Here is a 20,633-nt window from a genome sequence, read left to right as displayed (position 1 = left end):
TGAAAAAGCTATTAAGAAGCAAAACAAAAAATTGAACTGGGTGTCTATCCAGCTGAGGTGCTTTTCCTCTTGAAGTGTATAATGGAAAAGGTCGTGAAGCTTTCCTAAGTTACTTCACTGGAGTCAGAACTGCTGATGGAAGAACTGTCTGAGATTACTGAAGACGTCGTCCATGCTCTACACTTCTGTCACTGTAGAGTAGGACTTCATACAATAAAAGGTGTTGATAATGAAATTACGTTAGTCAGAGTTCAGGGAGTACCCAGGGGAAGGCTTTGTTAAAAGGGAACAGGATTCTAGAACTGAACCTCTTTAAAAATTTTTTTGCTTAATTTTTTTTCAGACAATGTATTTTTAGAATCACATTTTTCTGTCTATTTGTATATTTTACTATCTTCCTTCATTTTTGTTTCCTTTGTTTTCAGACAATATATTCTGGTCATGTTCTTTCATTTCCCCCAACTTCTCCCAGATTCCCCCTACTCACCTAACTTCTCTCTCTCTCTCTCTCTCTCTCTCTCTCTCTCTCTCTCTCTCTCTCTCTCTCTCTCTCTTTCTCTCTCAATAACAAAAATTTAAAAAAGAAAAGTCTACTAAAAATAAGACAAAACCAATAGGAAAAAAATTATAACCAAACAAAACACGCACACACACACACACACACACACACACACACACACACACACACACACGTCTCCCCCCAACCATGAAGTTTCTTTTGTGTTTGCTGACTACTCCTGGGCATAGGTCCTACCCTGGAGTGTGGTTGATAGACCAAGAGACACTGCAGTGGAGGAAACTGGTTTACCCTTCCCACAAGGTATCTATTCCAAATAGACTCTTGGTTAGAGTGGACTTCGTGTCCACTTCCTTTCTCAGTGCTGGGGTTTTATCCTGTTTGAACATGTGGAGCTCTTCTGCATGGGTTCACAGTCTCTGGGAGTTGGTAAGTGCATCAGTCCTGTTGTGTTTGGAAGACAGTGTCTCTGGAGTCATCCACTACCTCTGGCTCTTACAGTCTTTCTTCCTCCTCTTCTACATAGATCTCAGAGTCTTGGGGGATGGGATTTGATGAAGACATTCCATTTAGGACTGAGTGCTCCAAAGGCTCTCCCCCTCTGTAATGTTCAGTTGTGGATCTCTGTGTCAATGCCCATCTATTTGAGTAAGCTTCTCTGGTGAAGGCTGAGCAATGATCTGATCAATGGTTATAGAAATATGCCATTAGGAGTCATTTTATTGCTACACTAGGACTAAACTTCTTAAGGCCAGGACTGATATTTTTCCTATATTGAAATCCATAAGGTTTATCACATGATGGGATATTAATGAATACTTATGGAGAGATGCTCCTGCCAATAGACACTCAAGAGAGTATTAGAGTGGGACTTGACTAGAGTGAATAAAAAGCAGAGTGGCCATGAAAGGCACTCACAATTGCAAGCCAAAGGCCTGGACCACACAGCCTATTGTGTCCTTCCAAAATGTTGATTTGCATCTTTTCTCACGGTACCCAATGACTCTATTTCTCAATTGGTTCATCTCTAATTTGAAAATTTTCATTGCCAGCATCCCTTACATAATTATGCTGTGAGGGTTAAATGGATTGATGTGGAAATTAGTGTTCTTGGAGATTTCCTAAACCCAAAATAGATCTCAATGTGCATCTCTTGCCTCCTTTTGAATCCCCAACGGCACCTACTTGGGAGCCATCCGCAGAGCACCTGCTTCTCAAATATTCATGAACTTGAACAAAACTGGGAAGCTGGCTTTGGTGACTTCTGCGGAGAATGGAAAGGTTTTGAGTCTGTGTTCAGCAAACGCAGGGAGAGGAAAATATATCCTGTGCCCTAATTGGAAACAGCATATGATACTCCGCATCTGATACTCTACATCCAAATGCTGGCATCCTTCCTCCCTTCCCTAGGATGAAGCAGACTGTACTAATCTTACCAGGGCATGGCTAAGTCACCACTGGGCCTGTTCAGTGCCAGGCTTTTTTTCCATGCTTAAAGCAGAGTGACTTCTGTGGAGCTCTCTCCCCTTAGTGGGCCCTGAGCTCAGCCTATTTCTACTTATGAAGGAGAATTCACACATGCCATTCCTACTATGCCATGGGTGCACTCATTTTTCCCACTTACACAGTATTATAGAAAGGAAAGACCGTGGCTCTGAATACAGTCTGGTTACCAAAGAGTTCCACAACATTTGGCCATAGGGACTGTGCCTATATGATGCTGATTATTTAAGACAATGAAAGTTTCTGGACAAATTTTACCAAAACATGGTGAGGGAGCCATATCTGGAGATGAGGGTCTCACCCGTCCGTCAAGAATTTCCACTTGTTATTTATAATTACAGCGATGCATCGAGGCTTAGGGTCCACTCTTCATGTGGTCCTTTCAAATGCGCAGCAGATGAATACGTCATCTCCACTTTAGAGAAGGACATGATCAAGATTTGGCAATGTCTGTTGACCCCATGCCAGAGGCCACACAGCATTTATAGCCATCAACATTCTTTCTCTAATTGACGTGTACCTTTCCTAGATAATTTTATATGTGGCAACTTTATTGTTTTAAGATTTATTTATTTTTACTTTATGTGTATGAGTGTTTAGCCTGCATGTATGTAAGTGTACCACGTGTATGCCTGGTGCCTGTGGAGATCAGAAGGAGTTGGACCTGTTTGAACTTGTGTTATGGATGGTTGCAAGCCACCATGTGGGTTATGGGATCTGAATCTAGGGCCTTTGGAAGAGCAACAGGTACTCTTAATGGTGGAGCCATATTTCAAGGTTTGGTTTGTAATAACTTTTGTACTTTGCTTATTGTTTCCCGAGAGTCAGAAAACCCAAGCTGGTTCCTTCTGAGGCAGCAGAATGCAAAGAATGGGCACAGATTTAAGAGTTGGACATTTGGGTTTTAGATGATTCGTCTCTGTGGCTTCATGCAAACTACTGAGTTAACCATGTGGTCCATGCTGTGCTCTTCTGCTGTATGTGTGACACTGCCCATGTCTTCTTGGTTTAAAAAGCCCAAATCCATCTGCATGTTATAGAGTAGATTGTAGATCAAAGATTGCTGCTTCTCCTCTCACCCCATAATTTTCCATTTGGATGCAGGGACATGTTCCTGTCCAATGAGAGTGAGAGAGTAGAGCATTTGACATGCCATGGAACATTACATTCTCTCCCTCTTTTTCCTTTTTCTCTTCTTAAAGGGTTTGATTGGTCCAGAAGGCAGAGAGGGACCCCCTGGGCCTCAAGGTCTCCGAGTAAGTAAACCATGTTTTCTTTTTGGTGTCCTGCTCACCCACACTGATTTCAATTGCATGGTCTCCATTGCCTGACATCCAACAGAGGACTCAAGTTCAGCCTCTTTCCCCAGGAGCTTGCAGTGAATATTGAGAACTGAAAGATTGGGCTCAGTTCATTAATCTGGTTTAGAATCACTTTGTTCTCTGCCTTGATCTGGGCCTTGGAGACATGGAGAATAGTCTGTGATTGGCTATGAGTCTGGTACAAATGGACACACCCCTTGAAATCAGAATTCCTACCAGAAATGAGCCAAATAGGGGGTCGTACTCAGCTGTAAGCCACTGACCCAGGCTCGCTGTGGCCAAAGCTTCTCACAGGAGATGATGTGGGAGTTCAATTTTAAGAAAAGCCTAAGAGAAAATAAGAGACAAAGGTAGCAATATGCCAACACATTAACAACTTTAATTTAAATATCTACATTATTTTTGAATACTTTATCTCACTTCAGTCTATTTGGTGTAATTATCTTTAATTTAATTTAGTAACTGCCTCCTTCTGTAAAATTTTGCATACCTGGCGTAGTGTCGCATGCTTTGGTTTCTAGAAGGGCTGCCGCAGCATACACAAGCTGGATACTCTGCTGTATGGCTCCTGGGAAACTGGACCAGGACTCAGGCTCAGCTCTCTGTCCCCAGTTCCTAGAAGAGTGCCTACCCATCCACTGGAATCTACCTCTGACGCTTGTGCTCACTTTTCTAGTCCCACATGGAGCTCTCCATAGGGTAATTAAATCCAGGAGTGAGACAGGCAGCTCCTGGCACAGGGGGCTTCTCTACTCTGCAGATTTTTTTATCCCGAGGCCATGGAGCCACTGATCCATGGGTAGGTAGAGGTCCTGGCATCTGATGGAGGCAACCCCTAACCTACTTAATGTCCCATTTAGCCCAAAGATTTTGTAGCTCCTTTGGAAGATGGTTTTGAATACATGCTGGGGATTGACTGAGGGAGTTGGGCCCACAACACTCTATATCTTCCTTTCTGAAAGCATGCATGACTCTTTTTACTCAACAAACTCTACCTGTCCTTGTGCACTGGTGACCTCTCAAAAAATTCTTTTGAATTTAGCCGTCTTGAACCTCTAGGATTCTGAGAGAAGCTCATTGTGAAGGCCAGGAGAGATGTGGAAAGATGTGTCCAAGGTGCCATGGGTGGGAGACAAGAGAGTCACTTTCACATTCAGCATACTCAGCCACAGCCCATCTCACTTCCCCCTGTCAGCCAAATGAAGTAGTTACCATATTGTTTTCTCTCCCTTGTAGTAGAAGGATCCTAGGCTTTGAAACAAGGATATGGGTTTGACCTCTAGGCTCTGTGACTCGTGTATGCCAAATGGTCTATGCAAGCCTCTTGCTTTCTTACTGTAGTGGTGAAGCCTTATAATGGCTGAGTTGCTGTGAGAAAGGATGCTCAGAATTGGAAGCAGATTGTCCCAGTGAAGGGATTTTATTCTCTGAACATGTCCACACACAATCTTTTTTTTTTCATTTTTTTAATTAAGAAATTTTCTACTCCACATACCACCTACCGATCCCACCTCATCCCTCCTCCCACCTCCCAGCTCTCTCTCCCAAGCCACCCCACATCCCCACATCTCCCAAATCAAGGTCTCCCATGGGGAGTCAGCAGAGCCCGTCACACTGAGCCTAGGCAGGTCCAAGCCCCTCCCCACTGTACCAAGGCTGTGCAAGGTGTCATACCACAGGCACCGGATTCCCAAAAGCCTGCCCATGCACCAGGGACGGATCCCTATCTCCCTGCCAGGGTGCTCCCCAAACACTTCGAGCTAAACAACCATCTTTCATATCCAGAGGGCCTAGTCCAGTCCCATGGGGGCTCCACAGCCACCAGTCCACAGTTCATGGGCTTCACTAGGTCCACACATAATCTTAAGAGAAGGCAACATCTCCACATGTTCTATAGTTAATGTTTATGAGCCCTTTGCTTCATTGGCATTGACCTTCTGCAGATGCCACTCTTCCTGACATAGATGGTACATAGAACTCTTTACGTAAAGATGACTATGAACATTTTTTTATTCGCATCTTTAGTTTACTCACCGAGAGGAGAAGGGGCATCTTGTAGGGGCTTGCTTTATTAGCTGGGATTGCCTAGAACCTACTGTGTGTGCTTCCAAAATCAGCTGTTATCATACTCTGTCAGCCACGTTAACCACAGATGAAACGTGGGCTTGGCTTAGGTCTTACTTAACACAGCTCCAGGGACTTGAGAACAGAGCGGGTATATCAGTTTTTGAGATTTGATGAACAGAGCAAGGAGGCTCAAGGGAATCTAAAAGGATTGAGAGGCTAGGGTAGAGCTGTGGGTGGTGTGAGTTGAGACGTGGCAAGCTCCAGCTCTGTGCTAGACCTGGCAATAATGTCTGTAAATCAAGGCCAGATTCTTACAGAACACAGTTGCTCAGTGGCCCCCTCAGGTATTTCTACCCAGGACTATACACCCTTCTGCAAAACTTGTCTTACTTTTTGCTCAGTCTTTCAGTGTACCATATGTCCACAAACTTTATTTTGAGCTCTTTTGAAGCACAGATGTTCTGTTATCTGCCATAGGATTTGCCAGAAAGACATAGGGCTCTCCAGGCTGATGCTCAAAGTCACCTAAGGCTAAGCTTTGTCACATCTCCAGAGAGATGGATAAGGACTACGGGATACTCAGAGGCGAGGGAAGCTCAACTTAGACAAAGCTGCTGAGCCTTCGGAGAGTAGTGATGTGGGAGCAGGTGCTGTCTGGGGCAGCTTTGTACTTAAAGGGATGCTGAAGATGGCCATGGGACATAGAAAGTGTCCCACAAAGGGGACTACTATGGCTTCTCTGCATTGGTCCATCCAGCAGTGTCATTTATAATTCTCTAGTTTGGGTATGCATCAGTTATCACCCCAAAGAGACATGGCATGGTTTCTTATTCCAGCCATGCTGAAACTGTACTGGGGACTTTACACCTTCCATTCCCCCTTCCTACCTCTTTTCCTTTCTTATTCTTGCTCTTATTTTGGTCTTCTTGCTCGTCTCCTACCCTAGCCATATCTTTTTTTCCTTTCCTTCTACTCTAAGTTCATCCTTCAACACGTTTCTTCGTCTTTGACTGGGCACGCTGGTGGTTCCCTGAGGGTAACTGCCGTCATGCTGGTGGTGGTCTGGCAGGCTGGGAAAAGCAGATGCAGTAGTTAGCATTTAAGCAGGCGATGCTGAAAGGCCCCCAAAAGAATGATGAACTTGAGCAGGCTCTCAGACAGTGAGGTAGCTGCTCAGGCTTGACAGCTGTAGAAAGTACACAGCAGGCAGAGGGAACAGTCTCAGCTGAGGGACTGGGGCAGGGGCTTATCTATCTAGTCAAGGCATTGTTAGAGTCATCAAGGGTCTAGCAGGGGCCTTAAGTAAGAGAACCTCAGAGCAGTTAGCATTTAGCCTTGGAGACCATTGTAGGACTGTGGCTTTCATTGTGTCTGAAATGTGGGGCAATTGTCTGCCTTCGCCATGTTCTATTATGGAAAAAAAATATATGCAAAAGTTGAAAGAATAGCCAAGTGAACCTCTATTTCCCCAATATCCATTTTAACATTTATGAAGTCATTGAAAAGTCTGTTTTATTTATAGCTACACTCAATTCTACCCACCACTGGGCTAGTTGGAAGCAATTCTTAGTCCCAACATTTATATATGAATATTTCAGCACACTGTCTCCCAAAGATAAAGGATTTTAAGAAAAACCAAACCATAATACCATTATCCAACCCCAATCTGTTTGAAATTTCATCAAATATTTACCCCACTGCTCAGCATGGTTTGTCCTCTCTGTGCCTGGCTGCATTTGCTTACTGTAATATTGGATACCATGGTGGAGACCCAGACTTGCATTCTAAACATATCCATTTGGGTTTGGAGTCAATTACAGGGAGGAGGGAGATGATCATTCAGGAGCTCCTTGATAATCAAAGGATAAAAATGGCAGCTCAGGCCAGAGCTGGAGACATGGAGGCAAGAGAGGTTGCTGAGGTCCCAACCTGGCCCCGTTCAACCAGTCTGGGCAGTGAGGAGACTGGAGAAGAGGCAGAAGTTGGGTCCTGAAGGGCTCTTGAAGAACAGAGGGAAGCAGTGGGGGAGGACGTTGCTCCAGGGTGCATTGGGAGAGCTGAGGGCTGTGTCTCTTGCCCTGTTACCTCTAGTTACAAATGGTGATTGGAGGTATTCAGGAGCCTCTGCTCCTCTGATAGTCTGGGGCTGCTCACCATTTCCTACAACGTTTGAGTTCAGTGCCTGCAACAACATGGAAGAGAGAAGATGCTAATTGAGATGCTATGAGCTCGGAAACAGCTTCCTGTGCCATTAGTCCCTGACTGTGTCAGGAAAACCTGAGACAGAATGACTTACTCAAAAAATTATATCTCTGTTCCCCTTGCTTGTGACCTGTCATTTTCTCCTCATCAATTTCAATTGAAACATCACCAAGAAGTACTCCTGAACATCAAGATGCACACACACTAAGGCTGTGTGAAAGAATAGAGCAAATAAAACCAGGCATAGAGACCTGTGAATGCAGACACAGACTAAATCATCAGGTAGGGGAAGGAATCTGGGCCAGTTGCTTTAGAGTTTAGCCACAGGCAGACAGCATAATCTTTGGCAAGGTGAATGCATTCATTTTAGACAAAGCTGATGTTTTTCTCCAATGACATAGTGAAGGCAGAGAATTGGTACCTAAGCTGCAGAGATGCCGAGCCCTTGTTACAGCACAGTAAATAAGGAATGCTTGCCCAGGGTGGAGCAAGCAATGGTGTGATTTGCTTAAGCCTCCTCCTGTTTGCCTGACCTCGGAGAGGAGGAGGAGGAGGAGGAGGAGGAGGAGGAGGAGGAGGAGGAGGAGGAGGAGGAGGAGGAGGCAGGAACTACTGTCAGCTGGGGTGAGGACATAAGCAGTGGTATCTGATCTGGAATGTTCCAGTGGAAGAAGCAGAGCCAGCCTAAGGCTCTTCCAGTTCTTGCATATTCCAGGCTTCCAGGAAACTCATGCCAAAAGGTCTGTCATCCATATTGTCCACCCCAGACACTTGTCACATCAGCCTGTGTCCATGTTCTGAATAGGACTTCGTTGATACTCTTCTTGTTGAGAACCTGTCTTCTCAACACTAGCATGTAAAAGCACAAGAGTTAGAACTTTTCTTCTTGGTTTTACGTCTGAAGTATTAGTATTTCACAGGCATAAAACATAAATTTGTATACATGTGAAATACCCAATATATAGAATCATGAGGGAATATGCAGTGGTATATGATGACATTGGTGATTTTCTTGGATAATTTGTGTGCCAGAGGAAATAAATCAAACATGGAATCAGGTCTCTGGGCACACACATGACTATGTGGTGTGGAGAAGGGCAGGACTCATGACTGATATCTGGTCACCCAGGTACTGACCTTGGACAGGGGGTGCCCAGGATAGATGGAGAGAATGTGGTTGCCACCTAGCTCTTTGCTGAAGAGCCCTTAATGGTATAGCCTAAATATTTTTTGTTCCTCTTGTCTTGATAAGACAAAAATATATCAAAATTTTGATGAAGTATAAAATCTGGAGTACTGAATCGTGAGGAAAGGGGTCCTGGGAACTCGCAGTGAGAACTCAGTGCCCTTCCCAAGCGCCTCTTGATCTCTGTTCTCTGATGTTTGCTCAAGTTCACAGCAATCGTTTTGGCCTTTTGATGATTTTACCATCCTCTGGTTTCCTCTCATCAGTTAATGAGACCTGAAGATATGGTCCTCTCAGATTTCATTCCCCCCTTCTCAAGACAGAGGTTCCATCTATGGCTCATCTGCTTTCCCACATATCAGTGTCAGGAGGGCACGCTCTTCCAACGGAGTGCATCTTTGCAGGCACAGAGCCGATAGGAGGTGGGAGCAAATAGTTGGCCCATCACTGCAGGGCAGGTCTGCAACTTTGCCATCTCTTCTCTGCATGTGTGTATATTAGTTTATATATGTGTGAGTGCATAAATGCATGTTTGTGGAGGCCAGAGGTCAATATCAGGCATTTTCCCCCCTCTGTATATACTACTATTTGATACAAGGTCTCATCGATTGGGTTAGCTAGACTGGAAGGCCCAGGAGTCCCAGAATTCTGTCTCCTCCCCTTAGTGCTAGGCTTACAGATGCTCCAGTCTCCGGCCTTTATCCTTTTGTGCCAAACACCTTACCCACCGAGCCGCCTCCCCATCCTAGCTTTGTGAATTTTGTTTTCCTGCTTGTCATTTTTCTCTAGGTATCATGGGGTATGGTAGCTTAGTCTCCGTTGACCAACCATAGATCCCAGACCTGAAGAAATGGGTGAGAGTACCCAGTGCTACCCAGACTCTAAGGTGGGATTGGTCAGAACCAGGTTTGCCTGGCTCCACACCCTTCCCAGCTTTAGAACTTGGTGTTTTCCACATCCCGGAGATAAAAGCCAGGAGCTGGTTTCCCAGCTGTGAGCACCTTGCAGAGATCCAGGGCTCTTCCTAACCGACCAGGCATATCCAGATGTGTACCGCAGATGTGTATCACTTTAATCTGTTTCCCTTGGCTCTGAGCTCTCATGATTGCCAAACACTATTATGTATGGGCACCAGCTCTGCCTTCTGTCGGGTTTCAGAGGGAAACATGGGCAGACTTTTGTCAATGGCAGTCTGGGTGGCATTTCGTCCATTCTCCATTGTTAAAACTTGCTGCTGGAGCAGATGGGAGCCCTGTGTTTGGGCCACAGGCTACTGTGTGGTTCATTCCAGGGCCCGGCGCCAGGCTTTTGTTAGGACATTCTAAGTAGTCCCTGAACACCAGGTTTCAGATCCAAACAGTGGAAAATGATCATTCTTGACATTTGGAGGAATGGAGAAGAGGGACCGAGCAAGAGACCATACGGCACACATTAGCTGAGAGGCGCAGCCAAGCCTCCTGTGTGCTAATGGCCCTGCCTGTGGCTGTGTTAACACATCCTGGCTAGGAGAAGTTTGCTGTTCAGAATTTATAGGCCTCTCCGCTCTCCACGGGGCGGACAGGCCCTGGAAATAGCTGCTTTGCTCAACATTTTGGCACCCAGAATCCCTTGAAAAAAATCTGCCCTTGTGAGAAATGATGAATACTTACCCAGATATTGTGCTGGGCCGCAGTTTGAAAGAGAAGAAAATTAAAAATTCAGGAAGCAGACCTACTGTGAGCAAAATCACTCTTTATGACAGAAGAACCTGTCCAATCCAGGAAGTGTGTAGCAGCTGCTCACTGACTTCAGCTGACGCGAACACAGCTGTTGTGTCCAGCTCCTGAGATTCTAACTCATTCATCTGTGAGTGATACAAAGGAATGCATATCTCACGTGTGTTTTTCCCCCACGTTTGCCTATACTTCTTATTATTGTTGGCCTTCCTGGAAGAGGTGCCATTGCCCCCAGGATGTGATTTTTTGGAAAGGTCGAAATGGGGAGGAAGTCTTACAGGGGCAGAAATGATGCGGCCGTGATCTCAAAGGTCAGAAGTCCTAAAGGGGTGTTAGAACTGTCTTTCAGGCATGGGAGTTTTAATGCTGGATGCTGTTGAAAGAGAGGGTAGGATATTTTGGGTGAGGGATCTTCAGGCCAGATGGCTCCCATGTGTCTTAGATATGGTGTTCAGCCTGTGACTGTTTTAGAGGTGGGAAGCTTAGACTCAGCTTCTTTCCCCTTAGCAGGGTTGACCTGCTACCAAGTGGCCCAGCAAGTTCTAGAGGGGATGATCTCAGGAGCTGTGACTACGAGAGAGAGAGAGAGAGAGAGAGAGAGAGAGAGAGAGAGAGAGAGAGAGAGAGAGAGAGAGAGAGAAGAAGAAGAAGAAGAAGAGGAGGAGGAGGAGGAGGAGGAGGAGGAGGAGGAGGAGGAGGAGGAGGAGGAGGAGGAGGAAGAGGAGGGGAGGGGAGGGGAGGGGGGAGGAGGGAGGGGGGGAGGGGAGGAGGGAGGGGAGGGGAGAGAGAGCCAAGAGGCACCTGGTGGCTCTGGGTGCTAGGATGTTGAAGGCATGTCCTCAGGGGACACAGCCAGCCAGAACATGGCTCCCCTGGTGTTTCTCTGGCTGATGCCCCCACATAGATGATGAAGATTCTGCTCTTTTCGGGAGAGACGCAGCCTCATGATGCTAGTTCGAGGACACATTTTCATGGCCTTCCCTGGTCCCTTGTCACACCCTAAGGTTCTCCCTCCATACTGAAAACCTAATGTTAGTTATGTTTGCTTTAGTGGGTATAGTTCTTTGCAGTTCTCTTTTCTTGCCGTAACCCAGGCCATCATGTCTTGTGTTAGTTTTCTGATGGTGCTGTGATAAAACATAACCCCGGACACTTACGGAAGAGTTTACTTGGGCTTACGATTCCAGAGCTTTGAGAGTCCACCACAGTGGGGAAGCGTGGGAACAAAGGGCAGGCGTGGTGGCAGGAGCAGGAAGCTCCTGCCGGTGTCTTCAACTGAAAATCTGCAGCAGAGAAGAGGACAGGAAGTGGAGTGAGACTAAGAACATGCAACACTGGCCTCCATACCCCCTCCATCTCTTCAGACAGCACCATCCAGTGGGCACTGTGTGTTCAGAGAGCTGAGTCATGTGGGACATTTCTCATTCAAACTACTACATGTGTCTGCCCTTCCAGAGTGTTGCATTTCACATCCTGGCAAGGGGTGGGGCACTTCCTGGACCCATGGCTGTTACATATCTCCTTATCATTTCATTCCAGGGAATGTCATCCTTTGAGTAGCGTAAGATCTTGGCCTGCTGAAGAAGCAGAGACCCCTGTGGTGATATTTTATTTGTATGTTAACAAGTAAAGTTCTCCTGGAGATCAGAGGAAATAGCAAGCAAGTAAACACCAAAGTCAGGCAGTGGTAGCACACGCCCTTAATCCTATCACTTAGCAGGCAGGGTCTCTATGTGTTCAAGGCCACACTAGGGAACAGACCCAAGCATGGTGACACATGCCTTTAATCCCAGTACCAACCATAGAGACCTGGAGGTCTGTGTAGACAGATAGAAAGTGACAGAGCTGCATAGGAAGAGGAAGTGAGGTAGCTGAGCTAAAGTAGCCAATGAGAGGTCAGAACAGCAAGACAATAAAAGCCTGGGCAGACAAGAAGTCGTGGCATTTGGAAGCTGCAGAGTTGGTAAGGTAGATTGGCTGGTGGCTCTCACTATTTCTCTGATCTAAAGCTTTCACTCCTATATTTGGCTCCATATTTTTTTATTTAATAAGACCGCTTAGACATTCGTCTACAGACCCCACAGCCTCCCGTCTGTGAGGGGGGCTCATGCTCTTGTTCCCCTGCTCTGCACCGGTGGGCAGGCATCTGAGTTACTCTGCTCAGCCAACAGCCAGGCTTTCACATCCTTTCTTCTCCTCTTTGATTCCTCCCAAGACCGATTAAGTGTTTCATTCCTACCACCAGAGGGATGACGCTGGATTGGTCCTGAATTCATCTTGTGAATAACCGGCAACTTTCTGTGAAATAACCTGGGGAAAGAGGAGGGACATCTGTCCAGGTAGAACACTAAAGGGGTCTGTTTTCCATTTCCTGAGGAAGAGGAGCAGGGAATGGGCTCTGTTTATGGTCAGCCTTTTAATGTCTGCTGTCACCAGAGCAAGGCCAAATGAAAGGTGAAACTGGGTGCCTATAGGGCGTAGCCTGCTTCTAAAGGCATCTATGACCACATTTTGAATTTCATTTGACAAGTATGCAGAAACTCATTTTGGCGTGGATCCCATGTCACCTGCAGGCCAAGTGCTCTAGGGCCAGGTCTGGATCAGGGGCTTTGGCCAGACAGTCACACTCAGAAAGACCATGCATCACCTCATAGACTCTTCCTGTCTTTCTAATATCATCTACCTCCGACCCACACAGATCTCCCCACTGCTATGGTCTTTGCTGACTCACATCCACCTCAAAGGTGACTTATCTATCCAGCCCACAAGTGTGCACTGAGCATCCACTATGTGGCAGCTACTGTTCTGGGACCTCAAGGTAGAATATCAAATAAAACCAGAACCAGTACCTGCTTCTCCCCCCCCCCCCCCCCCCCCCCCCGTACCTGCTTCTTAATGATGTGTGTCCCGGTAGGACAGAGAGACAGTAAATAAACAGGGACATCAATGGGGTATTGGTGGTAACACACACCGAGGGAGGTCCAGCAGGGTGAGGGGCTATAGCAGGCAGAGAGAGTGCTGTTTGCATGAGGTTTCCAAGGAGACAGGGGAGAGGACCACTGAGCAGAGACCAAATGAGTCTCTGGAGAAGCAGCTCTCCAGCAGGAGGTAGACCTGAGAGAAAGGCATTGGGTTTGTGGATACTTGGCCAATTCAAGACAGAGGCGGGGAGCCATCATGCTTAGAGGTGGAGGGAGGCTAGAAAGAAGTGAGCAAAACGTGCAGGAATGGGGTCCTGAAGGACAGGCTGGGGGGCATTGAAATTTTGGTCTGAGTTATGAAACACTGTGATGTTTGGGCAGAAGGAAAGCAATGGATGTTTTATGAATATAACCCTGGCTTCTAAGAGGGGAAAATGTGTGAAGGAAGATATCTGTCTGGGAGTATTGCAGTTGTCCAGGGGTGAGCTGATGCCTGGGTGGCATGGCATGTGCTGAGCATGCAGGCGTGGCTTGACCAGCCTTATTCCGTCTCCAAGCCCCACTTGATTGCCTGTGTGCTCCAGAGTCTGCCCACGGTAAACCAGATGTGATTGTTTTCAGCCCGGGACTCAGCTAAGTCCAGGACACACATACTGTTTGGGGCTCTGTGCTGACCTCCTTTGCCTCCCCCTATTCATGTGCCTCAGTTTCCCACAGTGTGTGAGTGAGGATGTCCCATTCTCATGTGCTTCCTGAGGACACATCTGCATTTCTTTTTTCTTTGCCCTTGGTTTGATCCCCAGGAAGGCTCCTTTTCCTTCCAACATTACCTCAGCACCTCTCCTCAGGGGAGTCTTCCTGAGTCCTGAGTCCTAAGTGCTCATGTGATATGGGAGGAAGATGAGGAGAAGGAAGAAAAGACAGAGAGATTGAAGAAAGGATGACAGGAAGGAGAGAAAAGAGGGATGGGGAGGGGGATAGGAAGAAGAAAGGGAAGGTAGGAGGGATTAAGGGAAAGAAAAAGACAAGAAGCAAAGTACCTGGGGCTGGGTTCAGGGAGAGACCAAGCCTGCTTTGTGTGTACAAGATGGGATTCAGGATCACCAGGGAAAAGCAGGAGTCACTGGGGAACAGAGAGCAGAAGGTCAGAGGCATTAAGTGAGAGATCTAACATTCTAAAGTCCTTTCACCTAAGCAGACATCTGCAGTGATGTTTGGAGAGCTGTCTTAAGCCTAAGCATGCTCTCAACTGTAACTGGATGGGACCCGGGCCTGTGCCTTCCCATCTGTATAACAAGCAGGCTTTGGGGTTCAGACTTGATAGGCTGGGCCTCTGAACATCTGCACAGGGTCCTCTTGATGAACAGATTAAATTGGAATACATAGGTAGGGAAACTAGGCAGAGTTTCCTACCAAACCTGTCTTGAGAAATGTGGGTTTTACAGATTTTTTTTCCTTTCTAACTAGTCTCTTTATTTAATCAGGCAACATTCCAGGAACAAGGGAGTAATGCAGAAGAGACCATTTTCTGTCACTCAGATCATGAAGCTCATTGTGTAAATTAAATGCAACAATACACTTCCCAGCTGGTTTGATGGGGTCTAATGAGGGTGACTGCCCTCATGATCTCATCAGTGGTGCATTGTATCTGCTGCACAGATTATCACCCAGAAGGGTGCAAACACACTCAGTGGCCTGCCCATCCATGGGTGGGGACTATCTGTATGAATAGAGGAGGTCACACTATGTCACTACAAGGTAGAGGCAGAGGCACTTAGCACATCTTGTAGGATGCAGCTCAGGGAAATTATTGTTAGAAAGCAAGGCTTATGAAGACAGTAGGTACCATGCAGGAATTCTGAAGAATGGAATGTGGGGGAGAGGAGTGAGAGAGGAGAGACAAGAAGGGAGATTCACACTTGTTCAGACATTTTTTTTTTTTGCGAGAGTAAGCATCATCAGTCAGGTTAGGAAAGGGACCCAGGAGTTATGAAGTAATGGAGTTAGGTGTGCAGGGAGGTGAGGAGGATCTGGGAGGAGTTGGGGTATGGGAGAATGTAATCATAATATAATATATATATATATATATATATATATATATATGAAAAATATTTTCAAATATATATGTTTGTATATCAACAACAAACTACACACACACAAAAAAAAACAATGCTCTTGTTTGATCTGCCTTGGGAAATTTTGGGCCTTGTGCTATCATTTTTTTTTTTTTTTTGAGACAGGGTTTCTCTGTGTAGTTTTGGTTCCCATCCTGGATCTCATTCTGTAGACCAGGCTGGCCTTGAATTCACAGAGATCCACCTGGCTCTGCCTCCCGAGTGCTGGGATTAAAAGTGTGCGCCACCTCTGCCCAGCTATATGCCATGTGCTGTCTTTAAAATTACTTACAGAGCTAGGAACCAACTAGCCTCCTGGATACCCCTAAGCATGTACCCCCTTTACTGATATCACACTGTACCTCTGTTGGGCGCTCCTGGGGATGCAACCTATTAATCAGGGGAGCTTGAGTCATCGAGAAAGGATTTCCTTGAGAGACACTATTCCTTGGGCTCTATGGGATGATGTTTCACTATTAACTCTGGCTTCTCTTCTGTACTCAGGGGAAGAAAGGCGAAGTGGGTCCACCAGGAACCCCAGGAGCACTAGGGCCACAGGTAAGGACTCCCTGTCAGTTCCTCCATCACATTGCTGTTTTCTCTGACTCAGTGACCTGGTAGCAGTTCTTAGCTCACAGCCAGCATCTTGGTAGTCACCATCAAAGAATTCCCAGTTACATCCATTTTCTGATATAGAAAAATCAAACAAATGAAAAACTCTGAATAACAAAAAGACACACACAAAGTAAGCTAGACTCTTTTCTTTCTTATCTGGAGCCCTGATCACATGTGTATGTGTATGCATGCACACACTGGGACACACAATGCACATGCACACACATACACACTGAACATGAAAGTAGAAATAGAGTTACTTGGGAAGAGGAAAGGGACTAGAATGAGATGGGGGTGAATATGCTCAAAGACATATTATAATTGAACAAAAATTAGAATTTAAAGTCCTTTATTCCATACAGTGGATGTACACTAATAAAGTAAAAATGTTATAAAAGCAAACACACAAATAGAAAGCTAAAAGGGGTTGTCACTTATAATGAGCCTTTCTCTATCCTACCAACTCCCACATAATAACATGGAGACTTCTTATTAAATATGAAAGCTCACCCTGTAGCTTACGCTTGTTCCTAACTAGGTCTTGTAACTTAACTCATTTATCTTAAGCTATGCTCTGCCATGTGGTTCATGGCTGTTACCTCTTCTCCTGTGCATCCTATTTGCTCTGCATCTTCTGATGTCTCCACACACGTTGATTCCTCCTCCTCTTCCTCTTTCTGCCCGGAAGTCCCATCTATACCTCCTGCTTAGCTGTTGGCCACTATTCAGCTGTTTATTACACCAATCACAGCAATATATCTTTACATTATGTACAAATATCCCACAACATTTACCTCCTTTTGTCTAAATAAAAAGGAAAGGTTTTATACAGTAAAACTAATATACAATAAGAGCAATTATCAGGTAAGAATTACATTCACAATGTCTAGTCCATTTGCATTTTCCAAATTGTAGAAATTACTTCATTATCTATCCTATCTTGGTGAGTCCAAAGTTTTGTATCTGATTTACTTTCTGTCAAAACTGTGGAAAACTGTAACTATAGCTATCCAATCTTCAACCCCATCAGAGACCTGAGAGGATATAATATTACATGAATAAATAGGAAGTACAGAACAAACAACTTCCAAAACTATAGAAATGACAGAAACAGCTGGCTGCCTGGACACTCACCCAAGGTTCCTCTGAAATGGTGGGGCATCCAGCTTCAGCCTACAGGCCTAGAATATCTGACAGACTCTTCTGTGAAGCAGGAGTTTTGAAGGACTGTCCTACCTTGTCTTGTCAACGTTCAGCAGTTGCTTTCTTTTGTGTCCTGCTTGTCCAGTTTGGACATCATACTGTTAAAAGTCAAGGCAAGGGCAGTTTTTTCCCAGAGGCTAACTTTTGCCACAATGAAATCCAACTTCTTATGGAGGTTCTTTGATGCCCACCATCCTTTTTTGAAGTAAATTGGTGCTGCCAGGAGCAGATGTGTCTCACTATCATGAAAGCCTTATATTATTAAAACATCTTAAATGCTATATTCTGTAGATCTCTGAAGTGTTTTAAGACCATCTGTCCTTCTAAATTATCTCTGTTTGATCTTGAAAACATACCTAATATGGCCACAAATTTGATTGTTAGATGACTAACTACTAACCTGTATTTCTTAATTCTCTTAAATAGTAATAATAACTTTCAAGGGCTAGAAGTTTACATTACATTGTTAAATGCATTGCATATGTCTAATACCTTAAATAAGAGTAGAAAAATATACAGTATAACAAAAGTAACCTTAAATTTGTATCAGTATAAAAATATTCATACCAATGTAAAATATTTAAGACTAATAAGTGCTTTTTCAGTTTAAAAGTAGATTCAATAATCTACCCTTTTATTCTATCATTCCTATATTCCCCTTCTTCTTTACAGAAAAAGATCCTTGAATATAATCTCCTTTGCTTAGTTTTCTCCCTGACCAATAACAACTTGTAACCAACCCTCCTAAACAATGACAAACAGCCATTGAATGACCAAAAACCACCCCACTTCTTGGGAATGTGGGCATTGTATTCTTAAAATTACTTCCTGTTGTCTGGGGGAGACAACATCTTCAAGGACCCTGAGAAAATTGAGATAATGGTCAGGTCTTGGGAGAGCTAGCTGTATCATTTGTTATCCAGTCTCTCTGTGATGGGAAAGTGTAGGGCTTATCTGAAGTTCTGACTGGAATAGTCTGTGAGGCGGGACCATCTCAGCTAATAGCTTTGAAGTTGTTTTTAATGCACGCTTTTGAGGAAACTGCAATAGAGGCATTTTGAGAGGTGGGATCACCTGGGCTACTTGTCTTCATTGATGTCTATTCCTTTTGTTCTGAAAACACACGGACTTTTAAAGCTAATATGCATATCTGCATTAACACAAGTATGGAACATGTGGTGTTTACAAGTAAACTAAAGATGTTTTTCTTTTTTCTCTTTGAGTAGGTAAAAGGCTTCTGTCAACTTTATAAGTCTGTCTGGACTATATACCAAACCTCTTCCCATGCAATATGAAAGGATGGCATGTAATAATAAGTCATGAGGACTCTGTAGCCAAGAAGATTTATCATGTCTCATCCAGTCTCAAAACTGCTCCCATGCAGCAGGATCAGCATATACATCACCCGTCCTGTAGTCTTTTCTGTCTTCCTCCCTCATGTTTGTATTCAAGATCCTCAGGAGATCTCCCCTGGTCTTGTCTGATCTCTTTTAACTTCAAAGGAATCCATAGCATTTTGTTTCCTGTGGAAACAAAGGCATAGACTCTCTTCCAATGCAATTTATTTTCTGACTTCCATTCTGAAGCCAAGACATCCCTAAAGTCTATAGGCCGGTTTAATTTAGCAGTCTCTTTCACAATCCAGTGCCTCCCAGCATCTGCTACTCACTCATCAGCATATTAAAAATTCCAAGTTAACAAAACACCATTCAGGATCTGGATGTCCTGTGTATTTCCCATTGTTGTGTGGCGTATTCTTTTTATATTACTTTACTCTTTCTTTAAAGACTTTATTATTCTAAACTCTTTCTTTCTATGACTGTCTATACCCAGTTTTTTTTTTTTTTTTTTTTTTTTTTTTTTTTTTTTTTTACTGTATCTGTTTAAAGGTTTTCTCCGTCTGGACCACTTTACTGCATGCCTGTAGTCTTCTCTAAAGCACATGAGCCAAGCCTTAAACCTGCCATCCAACTCTGCACATGGTGCTGGCTGGCTCAAGCCTGCAGGCAATAGCCAAGAACTGCATCTCTGTATTCCATGGCCTACCCGAGAGATTGCAGAACTAGAAAGCTGCGTCTGGCTCTGTGTTTGCATGTTTGGAACTTTTTAAAAAAGCATTCTCAGTTCTTATGTGGAAATATATGTCCCCACATTAGATACCATACGTAATAAGTCTTTTTCTGTCCTGCCAGCCAGCTCCCAAATAATGACAGGGAGACTTTTTACTAATTATGAAAGCTTGGCCTTTAGCCTAGGCTTGTTTTTAACTAGCTCTTATAACTTAATTCATCTTTTTATTATTCTACGTTCTACCATGTGGCTTTTACCTCTATCCATTCTATGTGTCCGACTCTTCTGTGTCTGGCTGGAGTCTCCCATGCACCTAAATTCATCCCGAGTTTCCTCTCTCTGCCCAGAAATCCCGCCTGTCTCTCCTACTTAGCTATTGGCCATTTAGCTTCTTCTTAAACCAATCAGAAGCCACCTTAGGCAGAGACACATCTTTACTGTGTAATCAAATACTTTGCAACATTCACTAGATCATATTCCTTTCTCCATCCCTTTTTTGTAAAAGCTGAGGTACAGGGTGAGTTCAGCCAGCCTAGGCTATTGGGTGAGTTACTGACTCATAAAGACTAGTAAGGTAAGATGGGATGAGATAAGGAGGCAAAGTGGGGCAGGGTAGCATTCACCAGCAGTCCCTCTAGTGTATATACCCACAGACCTACCTGCTATGGAAGAAGGAAAGATTGTTGTGCCCAGGAGTTCAAGACTAGCTTGAGCAACATGGTTGAGACATTATCTCAAAGATTTTGATTTAAAAAATTCAATATTAATGTAGCTCTACAAAATTATTTTCAGCTTTAATTTTTTTCTACTGTATCTCTGTTTGCTACCTGGAAAAATAGACTCCTTTCTTCCTGTGTTCACGTCTAACATCGAGGCCATTTTCATCTGGCAGAGCTTCGCTGGACGCCAGGTGTTGAGCTGAGTGTTACAGGCACACATCACCAGCTTTCTCATGGTGGCTTTGCCAAGCACGCTGCATCCTGATTCACACAGAAATTGTGTTCAGATCCAGGCCATGTGGGGTTTACAGTAGGTACTTCATAGTGTTTGGATGTGTTACAGAACCTACAGTACTTCCTTTTGTCCTGGGTTGGGTCAGAAGGGATTATGATCCTTACAGTATGTACTGCTTGGTGCACTGAGTGGGTCTCTGATGTCAGACATAAAGCCTCCTTCAAGCCATCCATGCCTACTAGAA

At 44.6% G+C, this 20,633-nt stretch overlaps 1 protein-coding gene across 1 annotated transcript in view; it reads left to right on the top strand.

The window, feature by feature from the left end:
* The window catches only part of Col22a1 (collagen type XXII alpha 1 chain), a 258,754-nt gene that overhangs the window by 104,789 nt on the left and 133,332 nt on the right, over positions 1-20,633 (top strand). Inside the window, exons 22-23 of the mRNA XM_076556018.1 lie at positions 3,223-3,276; positions 16,052-16,105. Of these exons, the coding sequence (XP_076412133.1) occupies positions 3,223-3,276; positions 16,052-16,105 (108 nt within the window). The remainder of the gene's footprint in view (positions 1-3,222; positions 3,277-16,051; positions 16,106-20,633) is intronic.

This window comes from Peromyscus maniculatus, chromosome 20 (genome assembly GCF_049852395.1).
Source record: "Peromyscus maniculatus bairdii isolate BWxNUB_F1_BW_parent chromosome 20, HU_Pman_BW_mat_3.1, whole genome shotgun sequence".
Taxonomy (NCBI): Eukaryota; Metazoa; Chordata; class Mammalia; order Rodentia; family Cricetidae; genus Peromyscus; species Peromyscus maniculatus.
This window is presented reverse-complemented; position numbering and strand designations above follow the sequence as displayed.